Source organism: Giraffa tippelskirchi, chromosome 1 (genome assembly GCF_054371585.1).
Source record: "Giraffa tippelskirchi isolate mGirTip1 chromosome 1, T2T-mGirTip1v1.2.pri, whole genome shotgun sequence".
NCBI lineage: Eukaryota > Metazoa > Chordata > Mammalia > Artiodactyla > Giraffidae > Giraffa > Giraffa tippelskirchi.
This window is the reverse complement of record NC_137275.1, coordinates 31,775,674-31,794,373: the sequence shown is the minus strand read 5'-3', so window position 1 is coordinate 31,794,373 and position 18,700 is coordinate 31,775,674. Positions and strand designations below refer to the sequence as shown.

The 18,700-nt window shown below is 36.1% G+C and overlaps 1 protein-coding gene across 4 annotated transcripts in view; it reads right to left on the bottom strand.

Annotated features, from left to right (window-relative positions):
• The window catches only part of CENPC (centromere protein C), an 84,271-nt gene that overhangs the window by 17,598 nt on the left and 47,973 nt on the right, over window positions 1-18,700 (bottom strand). For 2 of the 4 annotated variants that reach the window (XM_081587845.1, XM_081587836.1), the window contains exons 10-13: window positions 17,340-17,604; window positions 17,216-17,238; window positions 8,448-8,583; window positions 7,206-7,288 (exon numbers count right to left, since the gene is read on the bottom strand). In XM_081587845.1, coding sequence (XP_081443971.1) covers window positions 7,206-7,288; window positions 8,448-8,583; window positions 17,216-17,238; window positions 17,340-17,604 — 507 coding nt within the window. Of the gene's footprint in view, window positions 1-7,205; window positions 7,289-8,447; window positions 8,592-17,215; window positions 17,239-17,339; window positions 17,605-18,700 lie in introns of all 4 variants that reach the window. The other 2 variants (XM_081587816.1, XM_081587826.1) reach the window with 1 other exon arrangement.

Below are 18,700 nucleotides of genomic sequence, written 5' to 3'. Positions count from 1 at the left end.
ATCTATGATTCTTAAAGTTCTAAAACAGTGCAAGTGTACTGAATTTAGTTGGCAGTGTGACAGTTAGATCAAGGGTTCTCATCTTTAATGTGGCAAATAGCATCTAAACATAGCAGTCATTAATTCTTATCCTTTATCAACAGGCAAAGTTTAATTGTCTTCTCCTTGAAACTCCATTGGCCTCAGTGAGTTGCTTGACTAATGAAATGCAGCAGAAGTGACATTCTGGGACTTTGAAGGCTAATTCCTCAGGAGACATTCAGGTTCCACCTGGATCTCTTGGAACTTCAGTCTGGGGAAAGACAGTCACCATCATGAAGACTGATTATCCCAAGACTGCTGTGCTGTGAGGAAACCCAAAACAACCATGTGGAAAGGCTACGTGGAGGAAAAGAGATGCTTGGCCAACCCTCAATTATTTCAGCCACCCTAGCTGAGTATCAAATATGTAAGTAAATAAGTCACTGTGGACTTCCAGTCCAGTTGATCTTTCAAATGACTCTAGCCCCGGTGGTTTGCATCTAACTATAAATGCCTGAAGGAGCCAAAATGAGAATCGCCCACAGAACTATGACAGATAAATCGTTAAACTAAGGCACTAAGATTTGGATAGTAAGTTATGCAGCAATCTGAAACTATAACACTTAACATACAATGAACCACCTGAGATTTTTAATAAAATTTTTATATAGCATACATTTCTTGAAAAGCAGGTCTAAGCTTTCATTTTATTCCCAGCTAAAGAGTAGAAGGCTTCTTTTGGGGGGATCATGAAAATGTTCTATTATTTACTGTTTGTTTGCTTTTTTTTTTTGCATGTGTGCTCAGTCATGCCCACCTCTTTACATCCCTATGGACTGTAGCCCATCAGGCTCCTCTGTCCATGGGGTTTTCCAGGCAAGAATACTGGAATGGGTTGCCATTTCCTTCTCTAAGGGAAATTACTGACCCAGGGATTGAACTTGCATTTCCTGCATCTCCTACATCTACAGGCAGATTCTTTACCACTGAGCCATCAGGGGAGTCCAAATCTACTGTGGTGATAGTTATAAATTACTGAATTATATATACTATAAATGGATTAACTGTATGGTATGTGAAGTATATCTTAATAAGGGAGCCTTATCTTAATAAAGCCACAAGGGAAGCCCTATCTTAACTAAAGCTATTACCAAAAAGAAAAAAGAAAAATTCAGTCTCCCATGTCATTCCTACTAGAACAAGTAGAGAGCTAGTAATTCTTGGAAATTTCCTAAAGCAGTTTGCCTTGGAGGCAGCTGTTGGAGCCAGAGAAAGAACAAAGCAAATGAACAAATATACTGAAGATAATGGGAGTCAGGCTATCTTTGAGAAAGGGTTTATTAAAACGGAAAAGGAAAACTCAAATGTGTTGGACTGGAGTTGGAGGTACTGACGTGCATGCATGTTTTCTAAATACAGAGACACCTCAGAGATATTGAGAGTGTGCTTCCAGTGCATGCATGCTGTCACTCAGTCGTGTCAGACTCTTTGCAACTCCATGGACTGTAGCCCATCAGGCTCCTCTGTCCATAGAAGTCTCCAGGCAAGAGTACTGGAGTGGGTTGCCATTTCCTTCTCCAGGGGATCTTCCCGACCAAGGGATTGGACCCTGATCTCTCACATCTTCTGCACTGGCAGGCGGGTTCTTTACCACTGAGCCACTGCAATAAAACAAATTGGGCAATAAAGCGAGTCACATGAATTTTTTGTTTCCCAATACATTATGTTTACACTATTTTTCCCCCAATATTTGTTTCCCAATACACTATATTTGTTTCCCAATACATTATGTTTACACTATAATGTAGTCTGTTAAGTCTGTAAAAGTGTTATGTCTAAAAAAAAAACAATGTATTTTAAATACTTTATTGCTAAAAAAAGCTAAACATCATCCTGAGCCCTCTGTAAGTCAGGATTTTTTACAATAGTAACAAAAACCACTGATCATGGATCACCATAATAATAATGAAATATCGCATGAATTATCAAAACGTGACACAGAGACACTAAGTGAGCAAATGCCACTGGAAAAATGGTGCCAATAGACTTGTTTGATATGGGGCTGCCATAAAACTTCAATTTGTAAAAAATGCAAAATCTGCGAAGCACAATGAAACAAAGAGCACTAGAGCCAGGAACTGCCTGAATAAATACAGAAATAGATATAGATGCTTATGTATGTACAGTGTACATATATGCGTGTATGTATCTATTGCCTATGTCAGTCCACTGAGAGCCTAGAGGCAGTAATATCCCAGTAACAATGAGCACAGCTAGTACCCAGATCTAAGTTTCTAAATGTCATCCTTCCACCAGGTTCCTTTGGAGAAATAACTGATTTCAGAGAAGAGACAGGGAAAACAGTCTGGAACAGCTTATGCTAAAAAATAAAAGCATTAAAAAAAAAAAGATAGAAACATGACAAAAGATCACAAGGACCAGCTGAAACGATGTTTTCTCCTAGCCAAATCTGGCACAATTTGAGTACCAGAACAAATGATAAAGATTACAACACAACCCACTGAATAAAACAGGAACCCAGTAATAGATTGTAATATAAATAAATGAATAATGAATAAATAAATGTTTAACATGCAAACTAATTAATAGAGAAAGAATTAGGAAAATGTAAAATAGTAATTTGGTACCATCATTAGTGAATTTAGGTGAGATTTTTCAAAAGATATGAATATTGGTATAGAAGTTTGAAAAGGACAAGTTATTAAAATAGTATCATAATATCATTCCACAAAATACTTACAAATTTCCAAAGAGAAAAACCCCATCTGAGTGGAGAAACCTGGAAGACAGTATCTTGAACAGGTGATGAAGATTAATACCACCAGTAGAAGATGGGTCAGCACTGCTGCTGCTGCTAAGTCGCTTCAGTCGTGTCCGACTCTGTGCGACCCCATAGATGGCAGCCCACCAGGCTCCGCCGTCCCTGGGATTCTCCAGGCAAGAACACTGGAGTGGGTTGCCATTTCCTTCTCCAGTGCATGAAAGTGAAAAGTGAAAGTGAAGTCGCTCAGTCGTGTCGGACTCTTAGCGACCCCATGGACTGCAGCCTACCCAGGCTCCCCCATCCATGGGATTTTCCAGGCAAGAGCACTGGAGTGGGTTGCCATTGCCTTCTCCAAGGTCAGCACTATATACCTAACATGATGCACAAAAACACAGAATCATTTCTGTAGCATTTCTGTCAAATATGCATGGCTCACATCTGATCATGAAGGAGTATTAGAGAGACTCAGGTTGAAGGTTATGCTGAAGAATGAAAAGCTTGTGCCCTTTAAAAAGCATCAAGGTCAGGAAAGAAGAAGACTAAAGAACTATCCCTTAAGGAAACCAAAGGGACATGAAATCTAAACAACCCATGATCCTATAATGGATCCTGAACCAGAGAGAAAAAGGAATACTGATTGAACTCCTGATGAAATCTGCATGGACTCAATGAAGGAAAACTATTATCATATTAACGGTGATTTCCTGACTTGGATCACTGAAGAGTGATTATGTTCTTGTTTTGTATCATGTCTGCACATTCATACATAATAATATGTATGTGACTTGTTCCCAAACAGTCCAGAAAAAGACTAATAAACATATATAAACATTTATGTAGAGGTGACAGAGACGAAGATGAAGCAAATATTATAAAATGCTGACAACTGTGGAATCTGGATGAAGAGGATATGGTATTTGAGCAGACCTGAAATTATTTCCCAAAAAAGTATAAGTGGAAAAAAAAAAAACACAGAGACAATTTCAGAATTTCAAAGACTAACAAAGCTTAATAAGCATGAAAATGAAAGAAACAGGTTATCTACAAAGGAAAAAAGAAGTAAGGCTGGTTTAAAATATCTACTCATAAGCATTAGCTATCATGAGAGAAAAAGAGCAATAGACAAATAGCTTAAAGGAAAAAAGATTGACTCAAGACTCACATTTGACTAGTTGTTTGGTTGTATTAAAAAAAGAAAATTTCTGAGTGCTTGCTTGCTAGCACATGTGAGACTATCTACCAACTTTACAAAGAAGTAACAAAGCATATCTATTAAACATTTATTAAAAGAAAAAAACACTGACAGAAAAAAAAGTTAAGTAAAAGGAAAAATGAAAATATAAGAAACAACAAACCAAAAGAAAGCAGGGAATCACAATGTTAATATTAAACAAAAAACAAAAAGACTACAAAGTGAAAAACATAATCAAGAAGGCAAATTTGAGCAAAACAGGTACATTCCATATGCAAATTTATATCCTCAGTAATAGCACTGAAATGGACACAGCAATGACTGCAGGAAATACCAGACACAGACAGACCATTGCAAAGGAAAGATTTTAACTCTGGCAGTCCTTAATGGACCTCACAAATGGTAAGGATACAAAGAATCAGAGTAATATAAAACATAGAATGTCCATATTTAAGATCCTGTTGTTTTCTGCCCTAATCTGCCCCTTCTCTGCTGCTGCCCCTTCTCTAGTGGTCTCCAAATCAAGAAATGATGTCATTTTTTCAGGGGTCCAGGCCCCAAAATTTAAAGTTTTTTATCCTTGATACCTCACTTTCTTTTACACCCTACATCCCATCCATCAGGAAATCATGTTGACTCTACCACCAAAAATACCTAAAATCCTACTTCTGCTCTCTCCACCTTCCACTGCTACCACCCTAGTCCAAGCTACCACCTCACACAGGAATTACAAGTCTCACCAATTGGTCTTCCTGCTTCCAATCTTACACCTGACTCCTTGAACTCATTGGTCCACCCTTAACATGTAGTCTACAGCAGCCACAATGATTGTTTATAGGCTAGTCATGTCTCTCCTCTGCTCAAAATCCTCCAATGGCTTCCCATAACCCTTCGTAAAGCCCAAAACCCTTATAGTAGTCTTTAACATTGTATAAGATCTTTCATTCTTGTTCCCTCTGTGACATCATCTCCTACTACTCTCTCCTTTCCTTCTCTTCCTCCTCCCCCTCCTTCCCAGCCTCCTTGGTGTTTTTCAATCAGAACTGAGTCTTTACCACATCAAAACCTTTGCCCTTATCTTCTATCTGCACAGAGCGCTATTTCCCCATACAGCTGCATTATGCTCACCTCTCTCATATCTCTGCTCAAATTATCACTTCTTCAGTAAGACTTTTTCTGCCCACCTACCTAAAAATCTAACTCCTATTTTCTACCCCAAAAATCCGCATTTTATTTTCTTACTCTCAATATCCCAACAAACCACAAATTTTGATATCTTTTTCCCATAGAATGTACAGTAAGTATTCCATAATATTGCATAAATATTTAAGAATTTCAAATATTTAATATTCAAAGTATACTAAAATATATGTTCACTTACATTAATAATGAGTGTATATACATATTTTAATTCATATCTGTACACAAAAAGGGGTTTCCCAGGTGGCGCTAGTGGTAAAGAACCCTCCTGCCAATGCAGGAGACATAACAGATGCGGGTTCAACCCCTGGGTTGGAAAGATGCCCTGGGAGAGGGCATGGCAACCACTCCAGTATTTTTGCCTGGAGAATCCACAGACAGAGAAGCCTGGTGGGTTACAGTGCAAAGAATCACAAAGAGTCGGACACAACTGAAAAGACTTAGCACACATGCATGTACACAAAAAGTAGTAGTATCTTTTTTAAGCATCCACAGAATAATTATGAAATTCTTCCGTGAGTTATGTCTTCTAAGCATATTCAAAGAATTAATAATACAGGCCAAAGTTATCCAGAACAATGAATCAAAACTAGAAACTATAAACACAAAAACAAAACAAAACACAACGTCTTAGGATAACAGTGAACACTGCATATTTAACATATACCAGTATTAAAAGTAAGCAGAGGACTTCCCTGGTGACCCAGTGGTCCAGAATCTGCCTTCCTAAGCAGGGGATGCAGGTTCAAGCCCTGGTCAGAGATCTAAGATCCCACATACTGTGAAGCAACAAGCCTGCACACTCCAACTACTGAGCCTGTGGGCCAACTAGAGATCACGTGCCACAACAAAAGATCGCCCATGACTCATGAAGATCCCACGTGCCGCAACTAAGATTCAACAAAGCCAAATAAAATAATATATTAAAAAAAGAAACTAGGCAAAGAATGTATATTCATCTGTGTATCAATTCATATGATGAGAATTGGTATCACCATTTTATAAATAAGGAAGCTGAAGATAAGAACACTTAAAAACCTTACTCAAGATAACATGGCTAAGTGGTAAAGCTAGACTCACTTCCACGTTCCTGACTATGGAACTTGACTAACATACTCTTTTAAACATTTGGGTCAAAGAAAAATCACCACTAAAATTTTGAGTATACCATAGTAAACACACTCTATTTAAAAAAAATGTTTTTTAACTAAAACTATACTCCAGAATATTCAAACTCTTTACCAAATAAAAAGTAGAAAAATAAATATACAAAGCATTCCACTTAGAAGAGAAAAATACTAAAAATAATCTAAACAGAGGGAGAAAAAACTATTTAAAAGGAAAAAGAATTAGTGAATTAGGAAAGAAAAAATATATAAAAGATCATATGTCAAGCACATTCTTTAGGGGCATAAAAAATTATAAAACTCTCTTTAAAGAGGCATTTTTAAACCTTCAACATTTAGCTTCAGTAATCATCAATATATGGTGAATCTTGCTTCATTTATACCCTTATCAGCCTGACCTTTTAAAATACTGGAGTAGGCACCTTAAATGCCAATTATATTATTATGTCCTACTTCAAAGAAAGGGCTGTCACTTATCTTACTCTTTCTCTTCTCTTTCCCTCCCTCCCTCTCACACCCAGTTGTAAGGTCTTACAAATCTCTAACCATAACATAAGGCTCTTAAGGGCAGGTACTCAATACATTTTTGCCACAAAAATGTCAATGGTGATAATTTAAATGAAATGTAGCACAGGGATTTCACTGGTGGTTAGTGGCTAAGAGTCCGGCTTCCAATGCAAGGGGCCCAGCTTCAATCCCTGGTCAGGGAACTAGATCCCACATGCTGCAACTAAGTGTTAACATGCTGCAACTAAGATCCAGTTCAGCCAAATAAATAAATAAAATAAAAGATATTAAAAAAAAACAAAAAACAGCACAGCTTACTCTATATCCATAATGCTATAAAAATCAAGACAGTAGAAAATAAATCATAACTTACTCAAATTTTCCTGAACTACAATATCATCCACATCTGAATTATTCTTTCCAGACGTTAAATAATTCTTGAGCCGAAAAGGTCCACTTAAGAAAAAAAAGGAAACCACAAAATTTGTGCTTTTGTAATACATCTATTTAATATATTTATCTTTATGGTCATTTTTCTCCTAAAACTGCAAAAGGTTTTTTTTTTTTCTTATAAAACCAGTAATGATGTTATAGGACATTAAGAATATACCTACTTGATTCATAAAACAAAAAGTCTAAAAATCTACAATTTAATCCCATATTTGTTTAAACACAATAACACTGAATTTTACAACCTTGAAACTAACTCATGAGTCAGAGTTACACATTTAAGTTAACTCAATAACATACTTTGATAAAAATCAAATCATAAGCAATAAAAATTAGAAATAAATCAGCTTATCTTAATTTTTTTTAAACTACCGGCAAAAACAAGTAATTTAAAATTGTTCAGAGATGACTTGGTTTATCCCCGTCCTAGATCCTCATCCTCCTATTATGAGCCCAGGACAGGCCTAACAGTCATGGGCTCTCAAACAGTAAAGAAATCTTAGCTATCCCTTTAGAGTCTGAAAATCTGCTATAATTTACCATTCCTTCATTTTGAGAAAGGATTTATGACTTCAGATATTATGAGAGTAATTTGGTTTACTCGCTGACTATGCTCTCTTTAAACATACATCCACAAATTCTTAGATAATGCTTCTTTCAAAAGGTACAGCCCAATTCTAACTCCCTTCTGAGTATAATATAGACTGAGTGACTTGTTTCTAAACAGAATAAAATCGAAGATGTCAAAGACTAGGTCATTAAAAGACTATGACCTCTGTCACAGTCACACTTTCACTTCAGTCATCTGCTTTGTGGGAAGCCACAAAGGCTTACTGAATACCCTAATGGAAATAGCCACATGACAAAGAAACTCTGGCCTCCAGCTAATAACCTGTGAGCAAGCCACTTGATACGTGAATCCCCTATGCTCTAACCAGGCAAAGGACTGCAAACTAAATAGATATCTTGATTGCTATACCTCATAACAACCCCTGAGCCAGAACTAGCCAGCTAAGTCACTCTCAGATTTCTACCACAGAAACTATGAAACAATGTTTGCAAGGCACTAACAAAATTAAAATGAACCTTTGGGAGTAATTTGTTATAGTCAATGGGTAACAAATACAGTGAGTAAATCCTATTATCCTTAGGACACATAGCATACCTTCCTTCCAAAACTGAAGTCCCAGGCTGTCCAGAATCCAAGTTAGACTTTGCTGGTGTCGTGCAGGTATATCCACTCATTTGAGACTTTCGATGAACATTTTGTGCAGCCATACTATTTTGATTCTTTGAGCTTCCTGTATCTCTATGAAAATGAAAAGTCTATAATTGTTCAAATTTCTTCAAAAATTAGTTCTTCCAGAAACATAACACAGGTGGGTAGACAATACAATACTGACAAATATCAGATAATCTTGTTCAGGTCCTAAAACTTAACAACTACTCCAGGAAGGAAATCTGATTTTAGAATCTACTAAAAGTTTTAATTTTAAAAATTCTGATAAAAGAAATGGTAAAGACCTGACCTAACTAAGATAGAAGTGACTAACTGGGAGTAATTACCTACAGGCAGTTTATGATGTAGGAAAGTGAAAGTGAAAGTTGCTCAGGGGTATCCAACTCTTTGCAACCCCATGTCCATGGAATTAATTCTCCAGGCCAGAATAGTGGAGGAGGAAACCTTTTCCTTCTCCAGGGGATCCTCCCAACCCAGGATTCAAAACCTGGTCTCCCGCATTGCAGGCGGATTCTTCACCAGCTGAGCCATAAGGGAAGCCCAAGAATACTAAAGTGGGTAGCCTATCCCTTCGCCAGCAGATCTTCCCAACCCACGAATGGAACTGGGGTCTCCTGCATTGCAGGTGGATTCTTTACCAACTGAGCTATCAGGTAGTTAATCTATCGGAGTTTTTGTTGAAAATCCTTAAAGAACTGAAATTGTTTTCTTTGATATCTCTACCCAGCCTCCTGACAAACAGTACTGTTCAGAGGAACGTAGGCTCACCTCTTTGGTAGCTGCCAGCTAGTTAGCTTACTGTAAATATGTGCAAACAAGATACATTATTCCTAGATTGCATAATTCTCTTCTCTCACATCTCCCTTACAAATCCCATGTTTTGTTTCTTGACTCAGTCTACCAGCTTATTCTTATCATTTGTGGGGATAAAACTGCAACGTAACTAAAGAGCATACAAACTTCTGAGTATTCTTTGATAATTGATTTCTGGAGTTTCTAGTCTCCCTCTAGTTCCTACCATCAGTCAAAACAAAACAAAACAAAAGGATTGTTAGAGAATACTATAAACAACTGTGTACCAACAAATTAGATAACCAGAATGTAACTGACAAATTCCTAGAAACACAAAAATTGCCAACACTGATTCAAGAAAAAACTAATCAATTTCAAAAGATTTAATTAGAGAATAAATCAGTAGACAGAAAACTGACCCGATGATTTCACCACTGAATTCCACCACCATGCAAAGACTTAACATGACTTCTTCACAAACTCTTCCAAAAAACAGAAAAGCACTTCCCAACTCATTTTATGAAGTCAGTGTTATCCAGATACCAAAACTGCACAAAGACATCACAAGTAAACTACAGACCAAAAGAAAACAAACCCCCTCAACAAAATACTAGCAACATAAAAACAGAACTATGTATCATGATCAAATAGGATTTATACCAGAGATGCATGTTTGGTTTAATAGCCAAAAACCAATTAATGTAGTACATTTTATCAATAAAAAAAAAAAAAAAGGTATCACATGGTCGCCTCAGTATACTGATGCCAAAAAAAAAGCAGTAGTACATTTTATCAATAATAAAAAAAAAAGGTATCACATGGTCGCCTCAGTATACTGATGCCAAAAAAAAAAGCATTTGATAAAACATTTTTTCACTATAAAAAACACTCAACAAACTAGGAATAAAAAGGAACTTCCTCAACCTGATAAAAGTACATCTACAAAAACCCCACAGCTAATAACATATTGAATGGTGAAAGACTGGATGCTTTCCTGCTAAGATTAAGAACAAGACAAAGGAGTCTACCATGCCACTCTTACTGAGCCCAGTATTAAAGACTTTAGCCAGAGCTATGCAAGAAAAAGCATCCAGATTGGAAAACAAAAGTAAAACAGAAGTAAAACTATCACTATTCACAAATGACATTCATGATCTTTTACTTAGAAAGTCCTATAAAATCTATTTTTAAAAACTATCAGAACTAATACATGAGTTCAACAAGACTGCAGGATAAAGATCAACATAAAAATATCAATTGTATTTCTATACATTTGCACTGATCAATCCAAAAGTAATATTTAAAAGGCAATTCCATTTACAACATCAAAAGGGATACTTAGGAATGAAATTAACAACAGAAAATATAAAATTTATATTACAAAAACACTGTTAAGAGAAATTTAAAAAGATCTAACTAATAGGAAAACAACCCTGTTCATGGATCCACAGACACTGTTAAGACAGCAATATTCCTCAAACCAACAGATTCAAAGCAATCCATATGAGAACTCTGACATCTTTGCAGAAATTGACATGCTGATTCTAAAATTTATATGGAACTACAAGACTCAGAATAGCCAAAATATTCCTTAAAAATGGCCAAAATATTCCTAAAAAAACAAAACTCACACTTCCCGATTTCAAAACTTACCTCTAACCAACGGTTATCAAGACCGTGTGGTTCTAGAACAACTTATATGCAGACAACAGAATCAAATTGAAAATTAAGACATAAGCCCATAAATCTATGGTCAGTTGATCTACAAAAAGAGTGCTAAGACTATACAATGGGGAAAAAAATGTCTTTTCAACAAACAGTTATGGGACAACTGAATAGTCTCATGCAAAAGAACAGGGTTGGACTCTTTACAGCATATACAAAACTTAACTCAAACTGGATCAAAGAATTAAATTTAAGAGCTAAAACTACAAACCTCTTAGAAAAAAACACAGGGCTAAATCTTCATGAACTTGAATTGGACAAAGAATTCGTAGATATGACACCAAAATACCAACAGCAACAAAAGCAACCACAGACAAAATAGATAAATGGGACTTTATCAAAATTAAAAACTTTTGTGCTTCTGGTAGTAGCAAAGCTTTTGTGTGTGTGTGTGTGTGTGTATTGTATGTATAACATATATTTTTTATTTTTTTTTACAATATTGTAGTGGTTTTTGCCATACATTGACATGAATCAGCCATGGGTTTACATGTGTTCCCCATCTTGAAGCCCCCCCAACCTGCCTCCCCATCCCATCCCTCTAGGTCATCCCATTGCCCCAGCCCTGAGCATTTGTCTCGTGCATCAAACCTGGAATGGTGTTCTGTTTCACATATGATAATATACATGTTTCAATGCTACTCTCTCAGAACGTCCCACCCTCACCTTCTCCCTCAGAGTCCATAAGATTGTTCTGTGCATCTGTGTCTCTTATTCTGTCTCGCATATAGGGTTATCGTTACCATCTTTCAAATTCCATATATATGCATTAGTATACTGTATTGGTGTTTTTCTTTCTGGCTTACTTCACCCTGTATAATGGGCTCCAGTTTCATCCATCTCAGTAGAACCGATTCAAATGTATCTTTTTTAATGGCTGAGTAATATTCCATTGTGTATATGTACCACAGCTTCCTTATCCATTCGTCTGCTGATGGACATCTAGGTTGCTTCCATGTCCTGGCTATTGTAAACGGTGCTGCGATGAACATTGGGGTACACGTGTCTCTTTCAATTCTGGTTTCCTCGGTGTATATGCCCAGCAGTGGGATTGCTGGGTCATATGGCAGTTCTATTCCCAGTTTTTTAAGGAATCTCCACACTGTTCTCCATAGCGGCTGTACTAGTTTGCATTCCCACCAACAGTGTAAGAGGGTTCCCTTTTCTCCACACCCTCTCCAGCATTTATTGCTTGTAGACTTTTGGATAGCAGCCTCCTGACTGGTGTGAAATGATACCTCATTGTGGTTTTGATTTGCATTTCTCTAATAATGAGTGATGTTGAGCATCTTTTCATGTGTTTGTTAGCCATCTGTATGTCTTCTTTGGAGAAATGTCTGGTTAGTTCTTTGGCCCATTTTTTGATTAGGGCATTTATTTTTCTGGAATTCAGCTGCAGAAGTTGCTTGTATATTTTTGAGATTAATTGTTTGTCTGTTGCTTCGTTTGCTATTATTTTCTCCCATTCTGAAGGCTGTCTTTTCACCTTGTTTATAGTTTCCTTCGTTGTGCAAAAGCTTTTAATTTTAATTAGGTCCCATTTGTTTATTTTTGCTTTTATTTCCAATATTCTGGGAGGTGGGTCATGGAGGATCCTGCTGTGATTTATGTCGGAGAGTGTTTTGCCTATGTTTTCCTCTAGAAGTTTTATAGTTTCTGGTCTTATGTTTAGATCTTTAATCCATTTTGAGTTTATTTTTGTGTATGGTGTTAGGAAGTGTTCTAGTTTCATTCTTTTACAAGTGGTTGACCAGTTTTCCCAGCACCACTTGTTAAAGAGATTGTCTTTTCTCCATTGTATATTCTTGCCTCCTTTGTCGAAGATAAGGTGTCCATAGGTGCGTGGGTTTATCTCTGGGCTTTCTATTTTGTTCCATTGATCTATATTTCTATCTTTGTGCCAGTACCATACTGTCTTGATGACTGTGGCTTTGTAGTAGAGCCTGAAGTCAGGCAGGTTGATTCCTCCAGTTCCATTCTTCTTTCTCAAGATTGCTTTGGCTATTCGAGGTTTCTTATATTTCCATACAAATTGTGAGATGATTTGTTCTAGTTCTGTGAAAAATACCATTGGTAGCTTGATAGGGATTGCATTGAATCTATAGATTGCTTTGGGTAGTATACTCATTTTCACTATATTAATTCTTCCAATCCATGAACACGGTATATTTCTCCATCTGTTTGTGTCCTCTTTGATTTCTTTCATCAGTGTTTTATAGTTTTCTATATATAAGTCTTTTGTTTCTTTAGGTAGATATATTCCTAAGTATTTTATTCTTTTCATTACATTGGTGAATGGTATTATTTCCTTATTAAATTAATGAAATAGTATATATATATTAGAAAATTCATGAATTTTTGCCAAACCAAAAAAATTTATGACATTTTGATTCCACTTGCTTGACTTAGTATGAATAGAATGCTAGATTTCTAATTTATACTCACTCAAAACTTTGAGATAGTTCCATGTATTCTGGCATCTAGTATTACTGCTAAAAGTCTACAATATTTATTATCTTAGTGATTTAAAAAAGAATTTGAATGAGGACCGAAACTTCTTATCCAATTCTGAGAATATAAAGAAATACTATGTTGTAAAGATAAAAAACAGGAAATTAACAAGTGATACAGTATTATTAACTAAAGTACAGATTTTGTTCAAATTCACAAAATTTTATGCTACTGTCCATTATTTGTCTAATAAAGGCTCCACACTATATTTAATTGCACCAGTAGCTTCAGCTGCATGCAACAAATTCTGGTAAAATATCTTTTCATTTTTATTCTATTACAAATATTTCCTATTTTCCCTTGTTATGGCCTTTTAGATACACTCATCATTTAAAAGTAGACATTTAATTTCCAAATACATGGGATTCTGTGTAAAGTATGAATGAATGAAAGTCGCTCAGTTGTGTCTGACTCTTTGCCACCCATGGACTATACAGTCCATGGAATTTTCCAAGCCAGAATACTGGAGTGGGTAGCCTTTCCCTTCTCCAGGGGATCTTCCCAACCCAGGGATCAAACCCAGGTCTCCTGCATTGCAGGCAGATTCTTTACCAGCTGAGCCACAAGGGAAGCCAAGTTTAAAGTATCCTTAACATTAATTTCTCATTTTTACACTAATTTCCTGTTCAAATGCTTTCTTCTCTGCAATCACCCTCTGTGGTTTTTTTCAGTCTAACTTTATTGAGGCTTTCAATGGCTAAGTTGTAGATCTCTCTTGGTAAATGTCACACTGTACTTGTGACATTACACATGAAGATATGTGGGTTATTTTCAAGTATCTTTTGATATTGATTTCTAACATAATTCTACAGGAATAAGAGAACAGACTGTATGATTTCAATAACTTTAGACCATGAAATTTTTGCACTTTTGTTTTACATCCCTGGATATGTTCCTGTGTCTCCTAGTTTACAGCCTATAGGAACTTGAATAGAATTTGCATCCTGCTGTTGTGTGAAAATTGTATAAATCTTAATTATGTTGAATTGGTTCACAGTGGTTTTCAGGTCTACTATAGCCTTCTACTTCTCTGTATACTCATTCTATTAATTTTTGAGTTTTTTATTGAAATGCCAACTAAAAAAATCTTAATTTATCTACTTAAAAAAATGTAATATATAGTGGAACTATATGTAATCTTGTTCTATATTTTCTAAGTTTTCTGTAAATGTGTTAGCATACTTCCATAAATTAAAAAATTAAAATAAAAAAAAAACAACCTTCATGCTTCAAAGAACACCATCAAGAAAATGAGACAACCCCAAGAATGAGAGATTATCAAATATCACTTAATTGAAAAGAAACTTATATCTGGAATAAATAAAGACCTCTTAATACAATTCAATTAAAAAAAAAGACAGTCCAATTAAAAATCCACAAAGGATCTTAGTCATCACAGAATGAAAATAAAAATCACAATGAGGTACAACTTCATACCAATCAGGATGGCTAGAATCAAAAAGCCAACAAATGTTGACAAGGATGTAAAGTCACTGAAGTCAACTGCTGATAGGAATGTAAAATAGTGCAGATGCTTTGGAAATGATCCTGCAGTTCCTCAAAGGATTAATGTAAAGTTATCATGTGACTAGGGCTTCTCTAGTAGCTCAGTGGTAAAGAATATGCCTGCAATGCAGGAGAAGTGAGTTCAATCCTTGGGTCGGGAAGATCCCCTGGAGAAGGAAATGACAACTCACTCCAGTATTCTTGCTTTCTTGATGGTGTTCTTTGAAGTACATTTTGTTATATTTTGATTATCCATTCATCCCCTGCTGGACATCTGGGTTGTTTCTACCTTTTGACTATTATGAATAATGCTGATAAAAACATCTGTGTACAAGTGGAATTGCTGAGTCATATGCTTATTGTTGTTTAGCTGCTAAGTCACGTCTGACTCTTTCGTGACCCCATGCGCCGTAGCCCTCCAGGCTCCTCTGTCCATAGGATTTCCCACCTTATGACAAGTAAAATATCAAGACAGTTATGTGTTTGATCTTCTACACGTAGTAAGTAGACTATACAAATGTCTCAAAGATCTTCCTTTCTATGAATGATATCCAACAGGTTTCCTAAGCAGATACTGTAATAACTATCAACTTTGGATGTTTCTAAATAGTCCCATTATGTGTAACATAGGGATACTAGGTCAAATTCAGAAGCTCAACATAAAAACTTAATTTTTATACCTTAGTATTTCTCTCAACCCATAGCTAAGGCTTATCTGCTTTGTTTAATAAAATGGTGATTTATTATTAAAAGTGTTTATTATTATTAACACATTCAAGTAAAAACAACTGGGCTAAAAAAGACCTAGGTACACTTATTTATCTTAAGTGTACCTTCCTTACATGTAAAAATAGAGATAATACCTATCCTCTCAACCTCTCAAGATTCTTAACAAAAACCAAATGATATAAAGAATAAGCTACTATAAATATGGAAGTCTAACATAAGACAGAGGGAGCACTACAAATCATTGGGGGTAAACATACAACTCAGTGAACCATTTATAGATAGTATGCACCATAACGCCATATAATAATGTATTTTAGAGTAGTCTATCAGGTATTCACTACATCCCCAGCACCTACAATTTCTCATACATAATATGCATTAAGTATTTTTTGAATGAATGAATAAGCAAATGCTATATCAAAAAGCAAAAATGCCTAAGAGCAGTATTTACTAGCTTGTCAGGACTGATGAGAATCATTGAAAGCATCTAGCAAACACTTTATAATAATAAGCACTAAAATATGTAAACTACTATCATCATATCAGGAAAAGAATTAATGCATTCCCAATTACTAAAATTATATTAATCTCACTTAAAAGAAAGCAACTTGGACTTCCCTAGTGGTCCAGTGATTAAGAATCAGTCTGCCAAAGCAGGGGACATAGGTTCAATCCCTGATCTGGGAAGATTCCACATGATGCAGGACAACTAAGATCTTGCACCAGAACTACTGAGCCTGCATTGTAGAGCTCGAGAGCCACAACTACTGAAGCCTGCTCACCCTAGACGACGTGCTCTGCAACAAGAGAAGCCACCACAATGAGACATCTGTGCATGGCAACTAGAGAGTAGTCGTCCCTGCTTGCCACAACTAGAAAAAGCCCACACACAGAACCAAAGACCCACCACAGCCAAAATTAATTAATTAATTAAAGAAATAAAAAAGAAAGCAACTCAAACGATATACTTAAAAACAAGATGGGGACCTCCCTGGTGGCCCAGTGGTTAAGAATCCAACTCACAATGCAGGGGATGTGAGTTCAATCCCTGGTTGCAGCATTAATATCCCACATCTTGCAGAGTAACTAAGCCCAAGCACCAAAATGACTGAGCCCATGTGCCAGACCTAGAAAGTCTGTGCACCACAGCTCTGACGCAAAGAAGACATCACAAAACATCTCCTGTGCCACAACTAAGACCCAATGCAGCCAAATAAGTTAAAAAATAATAATAATTAAGATGATAAATTTTATATGTTTTTATCACAATTTAAAAAAGGGATTGTTAGGTGACAATAACACCTACCTTATTAAATTTATCATCATACCTCATGTGCTATATGTTATTCCCCATTTTAATATGAGTAAACAAATTCAGAGTACTATTTAGTCTGAGGGGACACCCAGCTAATGGCACACCATGGATTTACTATCAGATCTGTCACACTGTAGACTCCTTTATGCTAATATTGCTTTCTATAAATGATTAAATAACAGAGACAATTATTAAGTGTTGAAAAAAAATAATTACTTTGTACATATAAGTGACATTACCCAGGAGGATTAGGGTTTTTCTTCTCAGCCAGGTCTGCTTCATTGCTTCCCAATGACTCATTCTGGGAACCACCAGAATCTTTAGCATATGAAAGCTTCTGTGCTCCTGAGCTGCCTTCATTAGCTCTCTTCTGCTTTTTAAATGGAACAGCTTTTTTCCCAATATTCTTAGATGATTGGTTTGTTTTTTCTGCAGGTGGTTTTTGTCTACTGTTATGATACACTGACAGTTCATTTCTTACTGAAGGATTGCTAGAAAAAGGACCTACAGGATTAAATGATAAAAGTGAGTAAAATGTTTGATTATCTGACTGACTAAAATATATTATTTATATTTCTCATGTAAACATATACATGCACCCCAATCTCATAGTAATCTACATCTGTTTGCAAGTTAAATTCATGAACTATTCAGCTCTTCACTTTATAGACTGTTGTTGTTAGTCACTAAGTTGCGTCTGACTCTCCCAAGATCAGGGTCTTTTCCAATGAGTTGGCTCTCTGCATCAGGTGGCCAAAGTACTAGAGCTTCAACTTTAGCATCAATGAATATTCAAGGTTGATTTCCTTTAGAACTGACTAGCTTGATCTGCTTGCAATTTACAGATACATGGACCAAATCTTTTAAATTGATCACGTTTTCAAAACCATCCTCTCTGGCTCTGCCCACTATTCTTCTTAACATCCTGGTATTTCCCCAAGGTCCCAGTTTCATCTCACTCTCTGTGTACTTTCTTTGAACTACTGAAGTACTGACTGACAATCATTTAGACCAAGACCTATCTTTACATTCCTAATGTCTAACAGCAGTGGCAGGATTGTGGTAAAGCAAGAGTAGCCTAGGGTGGTAAATAATTTTTCCCAGTTTTATTGATATACAACTGACAGATATCAGTTATATATCAATATATAACTGACATATATCATAACTGCCTATGCAAGTTTAAGTTGCAAAACACAATAATCTTATATAGTATATATTGCAAAATAATTATCAGAGAGTACATCTTAAAAGTTCTCATAGAGAAAAAAATAAAAATTCTAACTAGGTGTAAAATTTAAGAAGGTGTTTACTCCAAGTTGGGCTTCCCTGATAGCTCAGTTGGTAAAGAATCTGCCTGCAATGCGGGATACCTGGGTTCAATCCCTGGGTTGGGAAGATCCCCTGGAGAAGGGAAAGGCTACCCACTCCAGTATTCTGGAATGGAGAATTCCATGGACTGTATAGTACATGGGGTCGCAAAGAGTCTGACACAACTGAGCGACTTTCACTTCACTTTACTCCGAGTCAGTCACACAGCCCTAAGATCAAGTGTCTTCTTAAATTTCCCATTCTAGGTTGCTCATTTGCCTCACTGTGT